The following is an 18,858-nucleotide window of genomic DNA, read 5'->3' on the forward strand; positions in this document are numbered from 1 at the left end:
TGGTTACTATGAATTCATGTATATCTGAAAATGTGTAGGTACACTGTATTTTTGTTGATGTGCAAACAAATACAATAAATAACTATAGTGAAAGTATCAATAGTATAGTCACTATTATGCAGATGCTATGTAGTGTGGGGTAGCGTGATCTAAAACAATGCATCATATGTACATAAATAAAAACTTTATTTACAAAGTATTTAAATGATCCAATACCTATGCAGTAGCTGTAAAAAAAAAAAATGTAGTGGACTAAAAAGTAAAAACGTTTCCAGCTGAAATGCAGTTGAGTACAAATATAAAGTGGCATACAATGGAAAAAAAATCTAGTTAAGTATAAGAACCTAAAAATTGCAGTTCAGTACATATGTACTTAGTTACATTTTACTATTAAACATTACATACCAAGCCGAGATGTACAACTCTCACACGAGAGAAAACATCTAACCATAGGTACAAACTGGAGCCGCTGCTGTGCTACTGTCTCTTTAAATATCCCTTCCAGTCCGTTGCCCCGGTAACCCGGAAGCTTCACGCGCTCCATGCTCTGCATTGCTCAGACTCCTTCCTGTTTTAGAAATTACAAGGAAGCAGCATCAACTGGATCAACTGTCGCGTATACTGATGGTGCGTGAGTCGAACAAAAAAAAAAAGCATGCATGCATCTACTGTAAACAGCTGTTTCCTCTCCGAAATGTGTTTCGTTTGGCTGACACAACTGTGAAATAAAAGCACGAATGTCCTACTGTACCTGCTCGCAGTGGCTCCATGTAGTGACTGCACACATTCCGGGAGTTGTTTGTAAGAGTACGACACATTAAACAGATGTTGGCTGTTGTTGAGAGAATAACAGAGCAGCCTAAGTTAGCTAAAGCGTGTGGAAACGAATGTGTTTCACTAACTGCAGCGTGGTTTCAAAACAAGACGAACTTTGCTGTGTTTGCATAATTAATCCAGTTGTTGCACGTGTGCAAAGTTGGGCGGATACACGGCTGCTAACAGTTACACGTTTCATAGCAATACTGTTGACACATAGTTTTAGTTAGCTGTTCATGCTGCGTGTTATTACAGAGTGAATGAACACTGCTCCGTTTTATTTAGTCAGCTATACACTTGTAGCCTGTGCAGGAGTTTAGTATTCAACAGTACGTTTGAATGTTTTGGCTCACTGCCACCTTTTACAGGTGCAACACGCTTTGTGGCAAATACCTTCATGGTGTGTAGTAAATACAGAAGGGACTCATTATTTGACAGGTACTGGCATGTTAGAGATATTACCGGATAAAACACAGTATATGTGCTACAGCAAAGAGGATTTCTAGTTCTTATTTTTTCCATTTTTTCAATTCCCACATGTGGCAGGGTGCATCTGAGTGATATTTGGGAGGAGAGGACCCATGATCTCTCATCTTTGTGCTGCCACACTAGCCCTGTACATATTGTGGATCATAATGGCCCAGATAGCTGGTCAGGAGGACAGAGAGAAAACTACTGCACTCAAAGGTAAATATGAAATGATACTTATGGAAATAAAAAAAGGGACGCAGTGCTCTTAAAACAGGGAGCTACTATACTGAAAGAGGAAAAACGGTTCAAAAGACATGAAAAATAATTATGACTACAACCAACATGGCTACATAGACTTTGTTATGATGGACCTTACTTATAATGTCAACATGTAGCAAGTTATAATTTATTAAATGTTTCCGTTTGACTTGCTGTGTCATTATTTTAAAGCTGTAGCTTTCATCATCTTGACTAAAAGACAAACGTGTCCTTACATTTAAACAGACTCTCCTGCTTTGACCCTGGTTAAGTTTCTCCTCTTATCTTAAACTGAAACCAACATGTATGACTTGTCTAATACCAAATGCAAACCACACAAATGCATATACATTGTTGTTTTAAATCACTGTGAGATTACACCATACTTATAAATGATAAATGGCATTATGTGCACAAGTCACACTTGAATAAATGTGGCAGAAACAATCCCTCTCGCGCCGATGTGCGATCGTATGCCTTTACAATGCATGTGTACCTTGATCTACATTATTTTAGTTGTATCATGAACTGAAACTTCCCTTACCAGTCCATATTTAGCTGGCCCCAAGAGTAGATGACATAGGACAGGAAATGTTCCACTTAACCTCGAGTCAAACATATTCAGCCACTCTTTTAGCAAATCAATTTGTGTGATCGCCCAACCACACACAAACACTTTTCTTTTTCTACTTCAGTGATTGCAGACAAATGTTAATAGACAATTTTTGCTGCGGTTATTATTTGATGGGAATATCCTTTCCCCACCTTCTATGACTCTCGAGGGTGATTAAAAAAGCTTTTAGTCTAAGCGAGTTGGGATGACTTTGGCGTTGCTCTTGCTTTATAACCTAAGGAAATGAGGAGGAGACGTGATCACATTCTTATTTAGGTGATGTTGCTAAGTTATGATGTTGTGATTGAGATTATGGCATGACATTTTGACGTTCTTTTCAGGAAAGCTGCTTTAACTGTTGTCACACATCTTTGATCTTTCCTCTTTCTCCTCCAGATTTGCTGTCAAGAATAGACTTGGATGAACTGATGAAGAAAGATGAACCTCCTTTCACTTTCCCCAAAACACTGGAGGAGTTTGAATACGCCTTCAATGAATGTAAGTACATATTTTAGTCTTCAAAGCACACAAAGCCTTCTACTTCTACAAAAAACACCAAATCCCATGAACTCTAAGTGAACGGAAGAACACTGCTGAGAGTTCTTGCGTAATACTTAAATCTTGGCGCTAGGGTGTCAAAAACCACACAAGGTTCTAGATATAAACTGTAGAGCAGGAAACAAAACCTAAAGACATGGGTTTGTTCTCAATACATAACCATAACATGTCGTCCATAGCAGTGGTTTTGGCTTGTGACACCTTAAAATGAAGGAACCCCTTGTCACAGCGAGAATATGTCCACCATCTTGAAATGTCTGAATTAACGTGTTTAATTTTTAATTAGCTTACCTGCCCCCGGGCACTGCGGATGAAAGTTTTTTTTTTTGCTTTTTTACCTCTGTATGATAAAGTATTGAACTGTATGTCTATTATATGTAGTCCCTGTCAAATTTTAATAATTTTAATAATTGTTAGTAGCCTGAAGAGTTAAAACGGTCCTGTGCTCAAAAGAAATTAAGCTTTTATCATCCTATGACCCCCTCAGATAAATCTTGTGACTGCTGGATGGGTCCCGACTCCCAGGTTGAGAACCACTGGCATACAGAGTTGGTTGCTTCCACTTGATTCATGTAAAAGCTGCTGAGAAACAAAATTGCCTTAACCCTTTATAAAACTAAGACAGTTTTAACATCAACCGTCTCTGTGCAATTACAGTTCTGCTCAGTGTGATGCCACTGTTTTTGAATTAATGACCTGAAACTGTCTCTGCTGTCACCAGGAAGTGTGTGTGTGTGTGTGTGTGTGTGTGTGTGTGTGTGCGTGTGCGTGCACGTGTCAATAATTAGTGACGAGCTGGACCCAGAGTTGTGCGGCTCCATATGATATAAAAGTCTCTTTAGAATTCTCTTGGCTCGCTTTAATCAAACCAGGTGGAAAGAAGGAGGAAGAGTTGGAAAGAGGGTGGTGGTTTTGACTCCCTTAGTATTCCCCTGTAGTCTCTCTCTCTCTCTCTCTCTCTCTCTCTCTCTCTCTCTGTCTCTCTGTGTGTGTGTGTCTGCTGGCTGTCTGGCTGGCTGAGTGGGGGACATGTTGTGTACTCTACGGCCCGTCAGTAACCTACTCAGCCTTGCCCTCCGCCTGACGGAGCATTTGCATAACCTCGCTGTGCCTAAGAACAGAGACGGGGAGACTCACCCCCCACCCGCCACTGTGCCAACACCCGCCACCCCCCTACCCCACCCTCAAGTCCCAGCTCAGTCTCCCATGGAGGGATGAACACATACAGAGACTCTCCGTGTCTTCTCCCTCACCCTCCTGTCTCCTCTGTTCTTCTTTCTCTCCCTCTCTCTGTATCTCTCTATTTTTGCCCCTGCCCGGCTGAAAATCCCACATCGAAACACAGCTTACCCTCCCACACACACACACATACACACCCATACCCATCTGTATGTCTTGTCAATTTCCACTCAGGCCTGTTTTTGAAGGATAGCGTTTCACAGTAACTCTGGCTTGCAGGCATTTCTATAGCTACACCCAGGCTACCTTTGCCTGAGACAGGTGGAACAAAAATGTTAATTTGACCATGTAATGATGTGAATACAGACTAGGCTGTGTACAATAGTTTGCAGGTATCTTAATCACTGAAGATGATGGCTTCATCTCGCTAGCCCTCCAGTTTTCCATTACTGGAAATCCAAGGTTATGTACACCTAATTAAGCGGCCAAATTGAGAACAGAATGCTAATTATGACAGAAAAGTTGAGAAAACGTTATTCCTCTGAGAGGATGTGTTGGGGGAGGCGATGGAGCTGATCACCCCCCTAGCACACACACACACACACACACACACACACACACACACACACACACACACACACACACACACACACATATTTCTCTCCCTCCCTCATGTACACAGACACACGCATCCCTTTCTTACAGTAGGATTTCATTATAGCTCCTCTCTTCCTTCTCTTAGGCAGTAGTGTTTAGATCCTCACCCCTCCATGAATGCATAATTGATTTTCTTCAAGGTACTTTTTGTGCACGCTGCTTTATCCTAACTTCTCACTCGTCTCCGGCTCTACCTCTCAGGCACACGTCTGCTTTTTAATGCAATATGATGACAAACCAAGATTCAGGATAACATGTTGTCTAACGACTAACCATGAAAGCAAGTGCTGTAATACACAGTGTGTTAGCAATGTAAGATTTATCACATTGATAGAGGGGTGAAAATGGTGGCAATTTAAAAGGAGATGAAAAAATGCTTAAGCATTCTTTTATCTTGCAAAGATATTGTATTTATTTATATCTTAGATAGGCTCCCTCACATTGTGCAATAATTGAGAAAGTATGAGAGCCCCCTGGCTATTTTGGTTAAGTATGTGTACTTTTCAGTGGTTTAGCTCTTACAAATTCTGCAGTCATAAAGGTCAAAATTAAATTTAACACTGTTTAGTGTTTTATTGTGTTGTAGTGTCAACGGCAGGATCGATGGGCTCATTGCTAAGGTATACACGTAGTGGTTCCACAGCCACACAAGGGTAATTGTTTACTAAGAAAAGAAAAGTAGCGCTGTTTCAGAACAGCATTTTCCTGTCTTATGACTTTTTTTATATCAAATAAAACCTGGATGTGTTGAAAACTCTTCTGTTTCTCTGGAATTATAATAAACCTCTTAAATATCATCCCAAAAAAAGCTTTTGTTTCTTCTCAGTCAATTCTTGTGTGTTGTAATGGTGGCGTTTTTACAAACACACACATGAGCCCATTTCCAATCCGGCCCCTTCACCCTCTCCCTACCCACTTCCATTCTGTTTGTGTAGGGTCCCTAATATTAAGTGCCATTCCAAAACAATTAGCGGGGAGTGGAAAAAAATTCCCGTTTCTGCCAGAGACGGGGAAGTTCGTCCTGAAGCTCGGCGCTATATTTATACCCTCCAGCTTTTAAAGAAGGGAGCCTCATTCACAGTGACTGCGACTACAAACAGAATTGAGAGTGGGAGGGTTTAGCGGCCGTATAGGAATTGTGCCATTCTTGAGCCTAGTGACATTTACTGTATGACCACACCGTGTGTGTGTTGTGTGTTGTGTGTGTGTTTTGTTAAGCTGTGCTGGTTAGGCTGATGCCCAGACAGCGTCCTCAAAGGAATTGCAAGGAGCAGTTGTCGCTGTGGCTAATGCGTGCCAGGCCACCTTTCTCTCTCTCAAAAAAACACTAAGAACCTTTTTTTCACAACTCCTCAAGTCTTTGCTCTTGGAGATTTCAGGTAGAAAAGACGGGGACAGACGTGTGGCCTGTGGCCAGAGTGAGAGAGGAGGGAGAGAGAGACTGACACAGTTAAAGAGGAAGGGGAGAGGCTTTTAGACGGATGGTGAGAGGGAAAGAGAAGTTTTGCCATACCAGCTGTCCAGCGATGGCCTGCCAGACTACCCAGAAGGCTGTTGGAGTCGTGACTGGAAGAACGTTGCTGCATCCAAAGACCTTGTACCTGCCAGATGGGGGTGGTTGAGGGAGAAAGGTGAGAGAGAGGAAGCGAAAGGACCACCAGGGGAAAAGAACGGGGGAGAAAAAAAAAGTTTCCATTTCCAGTCAAAAGTAGTGATCCATCCTCTACTCTCACACACGCGTATACAGATACCTATTATTATTATCATTACAGATGTTTTTACCTTGTTTCATTCTATCTTTGTCCCACAGATGGCCAGCTCAGAGACTTAAAAACTGGAGAACCCTTTGTATTCAATGCCAGAGAGGATCTCCACCGCTGGAACCAGAAACGCTATGAAGCTCTTGGAGAGGTAACACATATGTTTTTTTTTTTTTTTTTAAGGCTTCATTCAGGCCATCCATGTTCAGCAACGTTAGTGTCAGCTACTGGGGCTATTTTGTGTTTTTCTGTCCTGACCAGTTTTTGTAACATGACATTACAAAAGGTTGCAGTGGTCGTTGATTACTTGGAGAGTAAGCAGACATGGCACATAGCCCTCATCACATGGAATCTGCAACATGCTTTAATTCTATCGGTGTAAAGCAGAGTGGATTTTTGATTTGACAATCATTATTACACAGTCCGACAGCAAGCGAGCCGCTGCAGTTTGTTATTCTAGGACGGGAAAATCATGAACACCGAAAGCTACTTGCCACGAAATACCTACTGCTTTAAAATCATTTTTGCAAAGTTCCTTGATGCTCTTGTGAAGTTTTGCGGTCGTCCAACTGCATCACCATATATCCAAACATAAACCATCCTAAAGTTCAACTCTAATTCACTCCCAAAGTACCACCACATGAAATATGCATTAAGATAATGAGACAAATGTTCTTTTGTAATCATTTTTTTATGTGCATCCCCTGCTATGTTGCTTTTAATTGTGTGTCTTCTTTGAAGTTCAAAGCAAAGTGATAGACCCGTTTGTAGGATTACCTGGGTGTTTTTATTATTTCTAATGCAGGTATACAGTAGCTCCTTTGAGGGCCAGCCTTCTGTGAACACTTTATTCCCCTCTTTTCTTTTGCCTGCTCAGCCACTATCTACCAGCATCTTAAAAGGCTGTAGAAACAAACATTTGGCATGCAAGAAGAGGCCCTGAAAGAACACACAGACATTTAAACTAACTGAACTCGGGCATCGGAGGGGGGGCAAACATTGGGAGAAAAATAAATAATCATCAAGCAGGATGTATGCAAATGTTATTCATCCTGTAAAATTGACAGAAGTATCTTCTTTTGAAAAGAAAAAAGGAAACTGTGTCAATCAGTGTTGATATGTGTAATGAGAACAGATAGTGTATGGGTTGTGCTGCAGGAGAATAACTGGCTGAGAGGAAAGCAGCACTACCTGAATAAGCAGTATTATCCGTCTGTTGTTTTTAGGCCACAGATGAGTCAAGACAATAAATACTTACACCGCTTTAAAAGTACAAATGCATTGTTTTTTTGCTGATAAGAAAAATGCTCTATTATAAATAGACAAATAGACAAAGCTACTGAATTGTATGCCTTTTGTTGTAAAGTGGGTTATGCTGCTTAGTCAGCCCCTGTATGTATCTGTTTAAGAAAGTGTGTGACACAGGCGTACCTGCATGCTTGTTTCTGCATCCGTCTGCCCGACCGACACATGCAGATGTATTTGTCCTTCGATTCATCCCTATATGCCATTGTTTGTCTTCCTAGTCTCTTCTATCATCCCCGTATGAGAGGATGAGAGAGTTTGTCAGATGTCCTGAGGGTAAATGTCTCAACAATTTATTTGTCATATGCGCAACAATTACTGTGGAGAAATTGTTGGCAATGAAATTGTTGTTCTCAGGCTCCCATCGACAATGCTCTTACAAAATGTATAAAAGCAAAAAAAACGCTGTAGAAATGAGAATCCAAGTGATGTACATAAAACACAAAATAGAGCAGAAGTTCAAATATGATGTATATAAAATAATAATTATATTGTAGAAGGTTGAGAAAGCTTCAGGCCTGTTATTGTTCAACACACTCCACAACACACTCCAATGCCCTCTGTCAACTTGCTACCTGAGACGGGCTAAAGACTAGCCACAATTCAGCCTGAGAGCTGTGAGATGGCACAAGGACGTGTGCTCCTGCCAGTATGAATAAAAGGGCATCATCATTGCCCCCTAATGTTCACTCACATTCTATTCCCTCCCTCCCTCCCTCCCTCCCTCCCTTCTTCTGGAGAAGTGATGGCAGCTTCCTGCTTCGCTCCAGTGCAGACACTCCTCTCACCTGCTCTCTGATTAGCTGCTCTTTTTGCTACTTTTTCATTCTTTTTTCCTTTTAATTAAGGAGGTTTATATTACAATTAAATAATTGGGAGGATGACTTGTGACAACTGTGGGTTGCGGTTATCTACTTTGAATTGCCTTCTGCTACCCGCAACTTTAACATAAGCCAAACAGAATTGATGTGCACAGACGTGTCATAAACTGTTACTGAAGATTACCGTCCTCGAGACAAGGACATTGGCGCTGGAGAAGTCTCCTGAACTCCACGGCACACTGCCAATGTTTTCTGTCAGGGAGTGAGCTCATCAGAACTCAACTCAACAGGATTTAAATGGACAGCCATCGCTCAATGACACTATAACTTTCCCAAGACTCACCGAAACGAAACCGGTGAATTCATGTGCTGAGAATGGGACTTCTACTAGCTGGGGATTTTCTTGGTGCAACACCTAAAGATAAGTGCAAGACTGCAACACTCAAGCAGATCTAGAGTTAAAGTATTGATGGAACATTTTCATGGTTTCATCAGCCAGGCCTAAGACGATGCACCCTGACACCATAGCACATGGCAATATTGTGCAGAACACAGCAGGCCACGGTTAATTTGCACACTTATTCAGTATAGGCACCGGACTGTCACTATATTGACAGTGTGCTCCTCCACTGAGTCAGTGCGCGTCAATTTCATTTTGTTGTATTTATGTTGGAAGGTAATAATGCAAACTTCAATCCAGTCATATAATAACACTTACCAATAACTCGCCCATCTCCAGCAGCACTTTAATCCAACCACATACACACTGCGTACGCACACTTCATGCATGAGGCCCAATGTCTCAGCAGGATTTAGAAAAGCTTGTGCGAGAGTCGTCACTAAGACTAGGTGTACATCCCAAGTCTCTTAAATTGCTGCCACATTTCCCTGCGTCTCTCCATGCATCCCCCGATGGGAGGGACTAACACACAAGGAAACCATGCAAGGAGAGAGGAAATGAAGAAATGTGTTTTTAGAGAAATGTATGGGCAGAATGCGTTTCATATTATTTATTCATTGTTTCATTATCCCTCTGAATTTAATTGTATCCATAATAAAAGTTAATGGCAGAAATAACAGATGATGAAAACAAATCTTTCTTCTAAATGAAGAAAGTTGTTGTGGTCCGGTTTGTTCTTTAGATCTACAATTAACACATTTTTAACTGGATGGTAAATCAGAAAACAAAGTACAAAACTTGGGCGTGATGCACTTGAGTCAGCTGCAGCGTCCAATCCATAGCTGATATCCAGTAAGGGGCTGTGTCGGCTGGTAAAAGACTTGCGTGAAGGCTGCTTTCGTGTATCCTCGCTCCTCAGAGATCGCTCCTCAGAGATCGCTCCTCGCTCCTCAGAGATCACTCAGAGATCGCTCCTCGCTGCTCAGAGATCACTCCTCGCTCCTCAGAGCAGACTTAAGAGCTTTGGGAAGGTCTTCAAGATGGCGCACCAGAGCTACTTTCGGTTCAAGCGAGGAGCGAGGAAATATCAAATAAGAGACTTGGGAAGTATCCCAGGAGAGTGGATCACATCACTCCAGTTCTCAGATCTTTACACTGGCTTCTTGTTTGTTAAATAATTGACTTTAAAATTCTACTGTTGGTTTATAAAGCATGGAAGGAATTGGGGCTAAAATATTTTTCTAATCTGCTGCTCCTTTACAAACTGTCCAGACCTTTTGTATCTTCTGGGACAGGTCTACTTCCTGTCCCCAGAGGCAACACTGAACTTGGAGAAGCAGCATTTAGTTTTTATGCACCACATATCTGAAACAAACTCCCAGAAAGCTTCTGTGTGCTCCTTCTCTCAGTTCTTTTAAAGCAGGGTTTGCCACTGCATTGTATTCAATTAAATGTGGGACTATTTATTCATATAATGAACGGCATTGTAGATGTACTGTCTTTGTTTTAATCCTTTTAAATCCTATTTGTTGTGTCTTTCTATATTGTCTTTTTACATTGACTTGTGTTTCTTTTATATCTTATCTTTGTGCCTTAATGTTTTGTGTAAAGCCCTTTGAATCGCCTTGTTTTTGAAAGTTGCTGTACAAATAATTTTGCCTTGCCTCTGTCCATCTTTCCCGCCTTTCTTCTTCTCAGTGTCTTTATATCCGTACGGTCTTGTATTTGAGGACAGTGTGTGAGTTTGTGTGTCTGTGTACATGTGTGATGGGGCTGGGGGGGGGGGGGGGGGCGGCGGCTGTATTGTCAGACACATCACAGCACCAGATGTCCAATTTGCACTTCAGCCTCGTCTGAATGGAGGGACGGATAGGGAGAGGGAGCACGAGGATGTTGGTGTGATGGCCTCCAAGCAAAAGAAAGAGATGGGAACAAAATGTGGGTTGAGCTCAAGAGTAGTGAATATTTTTTCACTACTCATCTATGAAAAACAATTCTAAAATGTTCTCATCTATTTATGTTATGATGTTGAGAGATGTGCAGATGCTACTTCTGCTGCACTGGTCAACTTTGTCGTGTGAGTGCGTGCACATGGGTAGCAGTTCAATGAGCTAATTGAGCTTAATTTGTAGGCCAGTTTCTAATAGTAAAGTAATACAAATAATGAATGGAACTTAACTCGATAGAAATTGAGATGAAATGACAGAAGGTGCACAAAATAAAAATATAGCTTATAAAAAAAGTGCAACTATTAGAGAAAAAGGAAAGTTTGAAAGTTGTTAAAAGTTGTTAAAAGTTGAACTGACAGAGTGTGATGGTGTGCGTACAGCATGGCAGCTCGTATAGCACAGGCGAAATGGAGGAAAGTTAGTTTGAAGTTGCACAAAGTCATTCGGGAAAATATAGGAAATGGCTTATTGAAGAAAAAGTCAATAAAATAAATTCTACTGTTTGAGTGTAGCGTTTTAATATAGTGTACTGACTGCAAACATACAGTAGGAGAATGATGTTCCTTTTTAAACCATAACCTCTGGCATGAGAACCTTTTGAATGTCCTCAGGGAGCACCTGATTATTAACTGCCTCAACTAAATTCTTTTAAGGGAAAGCTAGAATATTCGGGCGATATAGCTATTTTTCCTCTTTACCCAGAGTCAGCCCACTCACTGATGTCTCTTTAATGTCTCTCTGTGCAGTCTGAAGGTATGGCAGTAGCATGAGAAAGGGCATCTATGGTTGTCCGTCTCTGGATAAGTAAGACAAATAAGAAGTCTTCAACTGAAATATCCCTTTATGTCCTGAATGCACTCTCTAAAGAGGTTAAGCACCAACTTAAAATGATCTTCTATGTTATTTCCATCTATCCCAGTTTGTAAATTGCAGTATTGGTCTATTATGTTCTTTATTGTGTTCTTTCTTTTGTGTTCATTCTACCGTGTCATATACAAGCTAAAATAATACACAAAGCAAGACTGAAGAACCGACGGACTGCTGGTGTAGGGACATTTTCCATCCTCGGCTCCGACTGTTATCGTAATGGCCGTATTACAGCTGTAATACAGCACACGCTGTCTGCACAGTGTTGCTCAGTGCAGCAGGGTCACCGCAGCCTGTGTAGGTGTCAGTTGTAGTCTAATTCCTGTGATTTGGTGATGAATCTCTCTGATAGAAGACAAGCATAGGGTCTGGCCCAGATGGAGCTCTATTAAGCTGTTAATAAATGAGGATTCTTCTCTGCTCTGCCTGCATCTGTGGAATGGAAGGCACTCACAAATTTGTAAACATACACACACACACACACACACAGTCAGAATATTATAATGAAGTAAAGCTAGCCAGATGGCTGAATTAGAAAGCCGTCTCTCTCTCTCCCTCTCCTTTTCTCTCTGTCTATTTCTTACACTCTCTGCTGTCTCTCTGTTATCTTTTCTCTCTTCCTGTCTCCCTGTTTCCACATTATGGATGCTGGGCGTTGTCAAAGCGGTGACCAGCTGGCCAAGGTTTAAGGCCCTGCTGAAGTGCCCTTGAGCAAAACAGTGAGGAGAATGGCAAAATAAATACATTCACTTTCTCTTTCTTTCTTTCCGTCATAATATATTATATTACATTATAAATTGAGTTTACGGCTCTCTATGGTAACTTGTGTTATACCTCTACCATGTGCATAAATTACAATATCATTTGCATACATTTGGATGTTAGTCTCCGGACAAACAATATATGCAGTAAAACGTGTGGGCTGTAATACAGACCGTTGTGGAAGACCTGTGGAGAGTCTGTGTCCAGCTCATTGATGAAGATTTAGCTGCAGTACCATCCATTAAGCTGAAATAATGTATTTGTTCACATTGCTGCAAAGCTAATTTCATAATCTACCAGTGTCCGTGTGGTAGTTAGTTGGGTTTGTGAAGGTGCAGCCTTTTAGAGTGTTTCATTAGACGTAGTGTGTTTTTACACAGTTTAGTTCTTTAGATAATCAACATTAACCAAAGACAGATGAGTTACATTTATAAGTAGTAGAGGTCTTATGAATCAACTTTAAAGAGTCCTAGTGCAGTCATGAAGTGTTGCGTCAGACCTACATTGGGAACCCCGGAGACAGGCCTCTATACTGTAGTTAAAGCATCAGGAGGCCCCATACCAGTCGTGGACCATTTTGTTGGGAAGCTAATGGGTTCTCTCTAAAGAGGGACTATAAATGACAGCTGTCTGCCCGGATTCACTGACTGCTATCACGTCTTCATTCCCAAAACACTTAAACACTGCCGCTGCAGCTTCTGCTGAGAGCACGAAGGAGGAAGCAGACACAGTCATACAAAAAAAATGGTTGCAGGGAGTGGGTGAGGTGGATTAGAGTTGATGAAAGAGAAGGGAATTGGACTTGGGGGTGGGGTGTTAGAGAAAAGACAGGAGGGCTGGTAGTTATAGCGCTGGCATCTGTCGCTACCGCCGGCACCCAGGGTGGCATACAGTACTTTACTTTGAATTAGACCTCTGCCGGCTTCTCAGTTAACACCTGAGGAGGTCATTACGATGCCATTAGGATGAGTAGTGCTGGGAGGGTTGAGAGGGAGTGAGAGAGAGAGAGAGAGAGGGAGGGATATCTACACTAAGTGTAAACAGTGTGTCTGTCAGTCAGTGTCTGAGAACTTTCTCTTCCCCTGGAGAGCCCTCTCTCCTCTGACAGAAGAATGACAGAGACCTCATGGGAATTACACCAGTCTCTCTCTCTCTCTCTCGCTCTCTCGCTCTCTCTCTCTCTCTCTCTCTCTCTCTCTCTCTCTCGCTCTCTTTGTTTGTTTCCTACACGCACTGACAGATCACAAATTCACAACAATAGGCTCTATTTTAATACCACTTTTGGTTGGTTCACAAGGCTGACTTAAAATAAACAACATTTCTATTGCCTCATGCTCTCTCTCATTTTCACAGTCTCTCTGAGTATGCTTTGCTGTATTTGCCACTGTTGTGCTGCATTGTTGGGGGGATTTTCTTCTTTTTCTTCCTCTCCTATTCTCTGGAGAAGAAGCAATGCTTTCCTGGGTGCAGTCAGTGATACGGCATGGAACAGCTCTTTCAGTTTCATTATATAAACAGCTTTGATGCCTCTTCTTGCTCTTTGGTTTCTATGGCTAAGTGGCTTTTGGAGAGGGCTCTGGACTACAGAGACAAGAGATGTGTGTGTCTGTACATGAGTTTCTTGTGTATATGTGCTGCTGTCTTGAGTGTATTTGGGCACATGGATTGTTTTATCAGATAAGTGTGGCTTCATGGGCCCCAATGAGTATTAGAAATCACTCAAATGACATTATTCAAACTGGTAGCTGTTAACAGTTTGGTAACTTCTGATCACTTAAAATGTCATGATTATTTTCATTTATTAATTGATTGTAAATGTCACTGAGTCTTAAATCTATCTTGATGAAACTTACAGCGACCCTGATAAGCTTCAGGTCATGTCTTCCTCGCCTGTAATTACCTCAAATTCTCCATTGTCTTTGACCATCTCAACCTTCACCCTCCCTTCCTCCTTCGTATCATCCTCTGATCCCTTTCCTTCTCTTCTTTTCGCATATTGCCTTACTCTTTATTCCATTTCCTCATCTTTCCCACCTCTCCTCCTGTCCTGGTCCTCTTCGTCCTTGCGTTTGTTTTTGTGTGTGCCTGTGAAACATAATCACTTTATTGCCTTAGGTGCGGTCAGCCAAAGCAAGCATGACTGTTGTAATCAGTACGATAAGACTCACGCACGTGCACACGTTAACTGATACATGTGCACACATAATGTGGGAGGTCTCTCTCTGTAGTGAGGAGTTTAAAAACATATCGACTTGCAGCCATGATGGTCTTCGTTAGGACTTTGGCTTGGTGTGTGAGAGTGATGAAGAGATTGTTATAGGGGTGACCAGAGGTCATAGCTGATGTCACAGCCCACCTACTCAAAGGCCTCTTATAGAGGCCACATACTGTACTGTTCTCACCCCATCCATCCTTCCTTCTATCGCTCCCTCTCTTCTCAGCTGTTCACCGCATTGGGAGCTGGCACAAACTTCTGGCTCCTGGGGATTACTTCTCCATGTCTCCCTTCTTGTCTTCCTTCTTTCCTCCCACTGAGCCCTCCTTTAAGTCCCTTCCTTCCTCCCTGATCCCGCTTTTCTTGCTTCATCGCCACAATGCTTCCTCTACACAAACAAACCACAGACACAGAGGTGACCTCAGCCGCAGAAGGACTCTCCCACGGCCGCTCTCACGGTCATGTAGAAAGTTTGCTGTTGTTCGAGGATACATAATCACCCGGCTGTCCAAGGAGGAAATTAATCTTTTCCTCTTTTTACCATATTGAACGCTGACTTTGCCTCGCTAGTCCAGAGACACAAAGTTAGTGAGGGTTACAAATGTTTCGTAAACTGTCACTCATGGCCATTGCTCTGTGTCTTCAGAGGTGAAGTTGTGCACTCTGGGACTTCAGGCCCCCAATCTTTGCGATAGTCGGGGAGACTCTAAGCTTACATTGACAATTTAAATAATGTTGCACCCATATCTGGTCCGCCTGAATGATATTACATATTTGTTGCCGATAAGAAGGACATTGTAAGTATGTTTATGGCCATGAAAGCCATTGATTTGAATTGATTTACATTGCTTTTATCTTTCTCTCTCGTTCACCACCCTCTCTTTTCCTTCCCTTCTCTTTGTGTGTCTTAATATTATTTGCCAAATCCATTCCTCATGCTTCTCCAATCGTCCGATGCCGACAAAGCAGGCACTGAGCGTTGCTTCCTGCAGGCATTTCATTAAAGCACTAATAACACATTGGTAATTAGGTGACAAAGAGGCTTTTCTTATTGTACTGATCAGCTGCTGAGACATAGTCCTCAGAGGCCCACACAGAAGGAGGTTGAGTGTGTGTGAGTGTGTGTGCACGCGTTTATGATTGTGTGTGTGTGTGTCTGTGTTTGTTAGTTGTATGCCTCTCCTCTGAGTCTATCCCATTTAAAAAACAACAAAAAAAAACATATTTCAGTGGAGTGCTGGTATTGTTTCCTTTTCAACTCTTACTTTTGATCTTGTTTACTGAACAGGTAATCTGGCTGCAGGTTTCATTATGATCTAAAGCATACGGATGACCACACAGCCTATATACAAGCTTGGATATTAGATTGTTATTTATGATCTACAGTATCCGTTTATCAGTGGAAATGGATTTACACAGTGAAACTTACATTCTTTCCACTTTTTCCTCTCTTCTCTTGTTCCATATTAGCCTTTCTGCTTATTCTATATCAGATGGTTTTCCAGCCACCTGAGGCACTGAACAAATAACATAGTGCAAATGAAATTTCCTGTGAGGCTTATTGATGTCATTAAACACTAGCATACAGAGGCCCGGAATCATTTTAGTCTTCATCAGACTGGCTGACATTTTAGTGAATTAGCTGTTGGAGGTTTTGTGGGTTGGGGTGAGGTGGAGTTGTTTTTAGCTCCTCTAGCATTTTTCCCCCCTTTTTCTGGGTCAAATGGTAAAATCGATCATCTCATTTGGTCCGACTGCTGGCCTTTGATTGGCTGTCATAAGGCGAATATGTGTCGAGTGCATAATGTTATTCTTGCATGTTGTTCTTTTAAGCAGTAAATCAAGTTAGAATTGAGTTTCTTTCAAGCATTACAACAGCGTGGCAATATTGTGCCTATCATGAGATTTCATATTTGACTTTAAAGCAAACGCCCTTCTGTTTTTTCAGACTACTCTCGAGTAGCTTTTAGCCTTTTGCTGTCCTTTCTTTTCTGTGTCAACATGCCGTATAAAAAGTGTTTGGCATTTGGAACTTGTAATTTAGGGATATGCATAAGTCATGTCAGTTTGACTAAATCGTGCGCTTAGAAATAGCGTTAAATGTTTTTTTTGACATTTAGCGTTATTGTCATGTACACCTCTGTTTCACATACTGTAGCTGACAAAGGTTGAGTTTACTTTTGATTGGCTTCAAAAACACACTTAAGTTTACCTTTTGTTTCTTCACACAACCATAATCACTATTACATTTCAGGTGTAAATGTCTACTGCCCTGTTATTATTCAGTCTCAGTACAGTTTCCCTACCTCTCAACACATTAATGACATCTGAGCATCATGCCACTCTGTGCTGTGAGACGTGACAGTCTCTGGTTGACCCTGGTTTGTGTTTGGTGTCAGTCAGTTGGTTGGTCTTGCTTTGTAGCTGTGGCGCCACTGCTGGCCTTTTGGCTTCCTGAAAGTCCTATATGTTGAAATCTAACCAAAGTGAGTCTTCACTGCGGAGCAGGACAGCATGTTGCTTCGGCTCTCCCTGTGGTCCATCAGCCCATCATTGTTATGTTGTGACATTTACAGGACAGGGATGTCATTGCATGTGTTCGGGAAACATCATCAGAGCGACAATAGCTCCAACACCGCTCACTGCCAGCAGCCTTGTGCCCTGTCGTCTGTTATCGCCACTCCTCTGTCTTTCTCTCACAACTGATCAAAAATCGAAATCCGTTCTACAAAGCGCCTCTCTCTTTCCTAAACAGGATGTGGGGAGAAGAAAAGAAGGAAAGAAGAAATAAGGAAAATGGAGAAGAAAGTTGTTAATGTCACTGAACCATGAAAGGCTTGGCCTGGGGTTGGAATGATTCGGTATACAAGGTTCTTTAGTGCTGTGGCTGCGGGGATAAACATAACTTACATCAGCCCTTCGCTTGTACAGGAGATTTCCTCTCCTGGCACTTACAACCTCAATACTCTAACTGCACTGTGATTCACACACACACCACACACACACCACACACAGTACGATCCAGACCCTTTCAAGTAACTCATGCACACACACACACACACACACACACGCGCACACACACACACACACATACACACGCGCACACACACCAGAGGGCAAACGAGGGTTTTGAATAGTATTTTTTATTCTGTTTGCAAGCATGACAGTAGTTGCTATTACTTGTTCACACATTCATGCAGCATGAGGTTGACTTTTGTTGGATGGATTAGTATCAACAGCAATATGAAAATATTAATTGCATTGCACTGTATTATCAATGTAATGTTTGACTGTGTGTGTTTGTTCTCCCCAGATCATCACGCAGTATGTTTATGAGCTGTTGGAGAAAAAGTGCAACATGACCAAAGCAATCCTGCCAGTAAGTACCCAGAGTGAAAAGAGGCATTTTCCTCTTTGATTTATGCCCTTGAAGATTAAAGGGAGTATTAAATATGAAAATTGACGTAAATGCTTAGGCTTCAGAGTGTGATTATGATATTGAGTGTCCTGTTTAAAAAAAATAAAGAAAGAAAGGGGGGATTGTGAGGCGTCAGCTCTCCTCATTCTCTATCAGTCTTTGTCTTTCTCTTTCTATCTCACTCAGTTTTCTCTCTTACTCCCTCTCTTTCTTTTACCCCCTCCTCTGCCCACATCCTTTGTGCAAAAGTGTCTCCTCAACAAATTAACTGTATTGTGACGTGTCATTTCAAAGGCGCAGCGGCGCAGCATGCTGATGCTTAATCTGTTTTGCATTCATTCGTGCTGAAGGGGACTTTCTACTCTCCCATCATGGAGTTATTCTTCGCCCAGCTCATCCAGGCTCAGAGCACACACTTGATCCCTTTTATTTGTTGTTGGAAGCATGTTTGTGTCTTTTTGCCCCCCTTTACCCCTTTACCCCTCCACCCCTGTCCTTTTTCTGTTCATAAAAGTTGTGATCATTTTTCAGGCTGTGTTTATATGGATGTTAGGCAGCGCTGGTGTTTAGAAGCATAGCAGAGTTAGCCCCAGCGCTAACAGTGTCCATAAATCACCTAGCCAGGGACTCAGCGCCTTTCATTAGCCCCCATACACTTTTACTGGTTTATCTTCCTGGCCTATTTATCTCATTATTCCTCTGGAAAATTGCTCTGTTCTGCTTTCCTGCTGCCCACCCGCCTGCGTTTATATGGCGTGTGTGTATGTGTGTGTATTAGTGGTGGGTCCATCCACCTGCGTGGCATTGAA

General features: G+C 41.9%; 1 protein-coding gene across 4 annotated transcripts in view; it reads left to right on the forward strand.

The window, feature by feature from the left end:
* The first annotated feature begins 522 nt into the window (after positions 1 to 522).
* arb2a (ARB2 cotranscriptional regulator A) overlaps positions 523 to 18,858 on the forward strand; it is a 145,449-nt gene continuing 127,113 nt past the window's right edge. For 3 of the 4 annotated variants that reach the window (XR_003832797.1, XR_003832798.1, XM_029439662.1), the window contains exons 1-5: positions 523 to 627; positions 1,363 to 1,503; positions 2,555 to 2,656; positions 6,363 to 6,463; positions 17,945 to 18,010. Coding sequence is in view for 2 of the 4 variants with exons in the window: in XM_029439662.1 (XP_029295522.1) it covers positions 1,398 to 1,503; positions 2,555 to 2,656; positions 6,363 to 6,463; positions 17,945 to 18,010 (375 nt within the window). In the remaining 2 variants the exon portion in view is untranslated. Of the gene's footprint in view, positions 628 to 946; positions 1,255 to 1,362; positions 1,504 to 2,554; positions 2,657 to 6,362; positions 6,464 to 17,944; positions 18,011 to 18,858 lie in introns of those variants that run through there. The other variant, XM_029439663.1, reaches the window with a different exon arrangement.

The sequence above is a fragment of the Cottoperca gobio genome, chromosome 9 (genome assembly GCF_900634415.1).
Source record: "Cottoperca gobio chromosome 9, fCotGob3.1, whole genome shotgun sequence".
Lineage (NCBI taxonomy): Eukaryota > Metazoa > Chordata > Actinopteri > Perciformes > Bovichtidae > Cottoperca > Cottoperca gobio.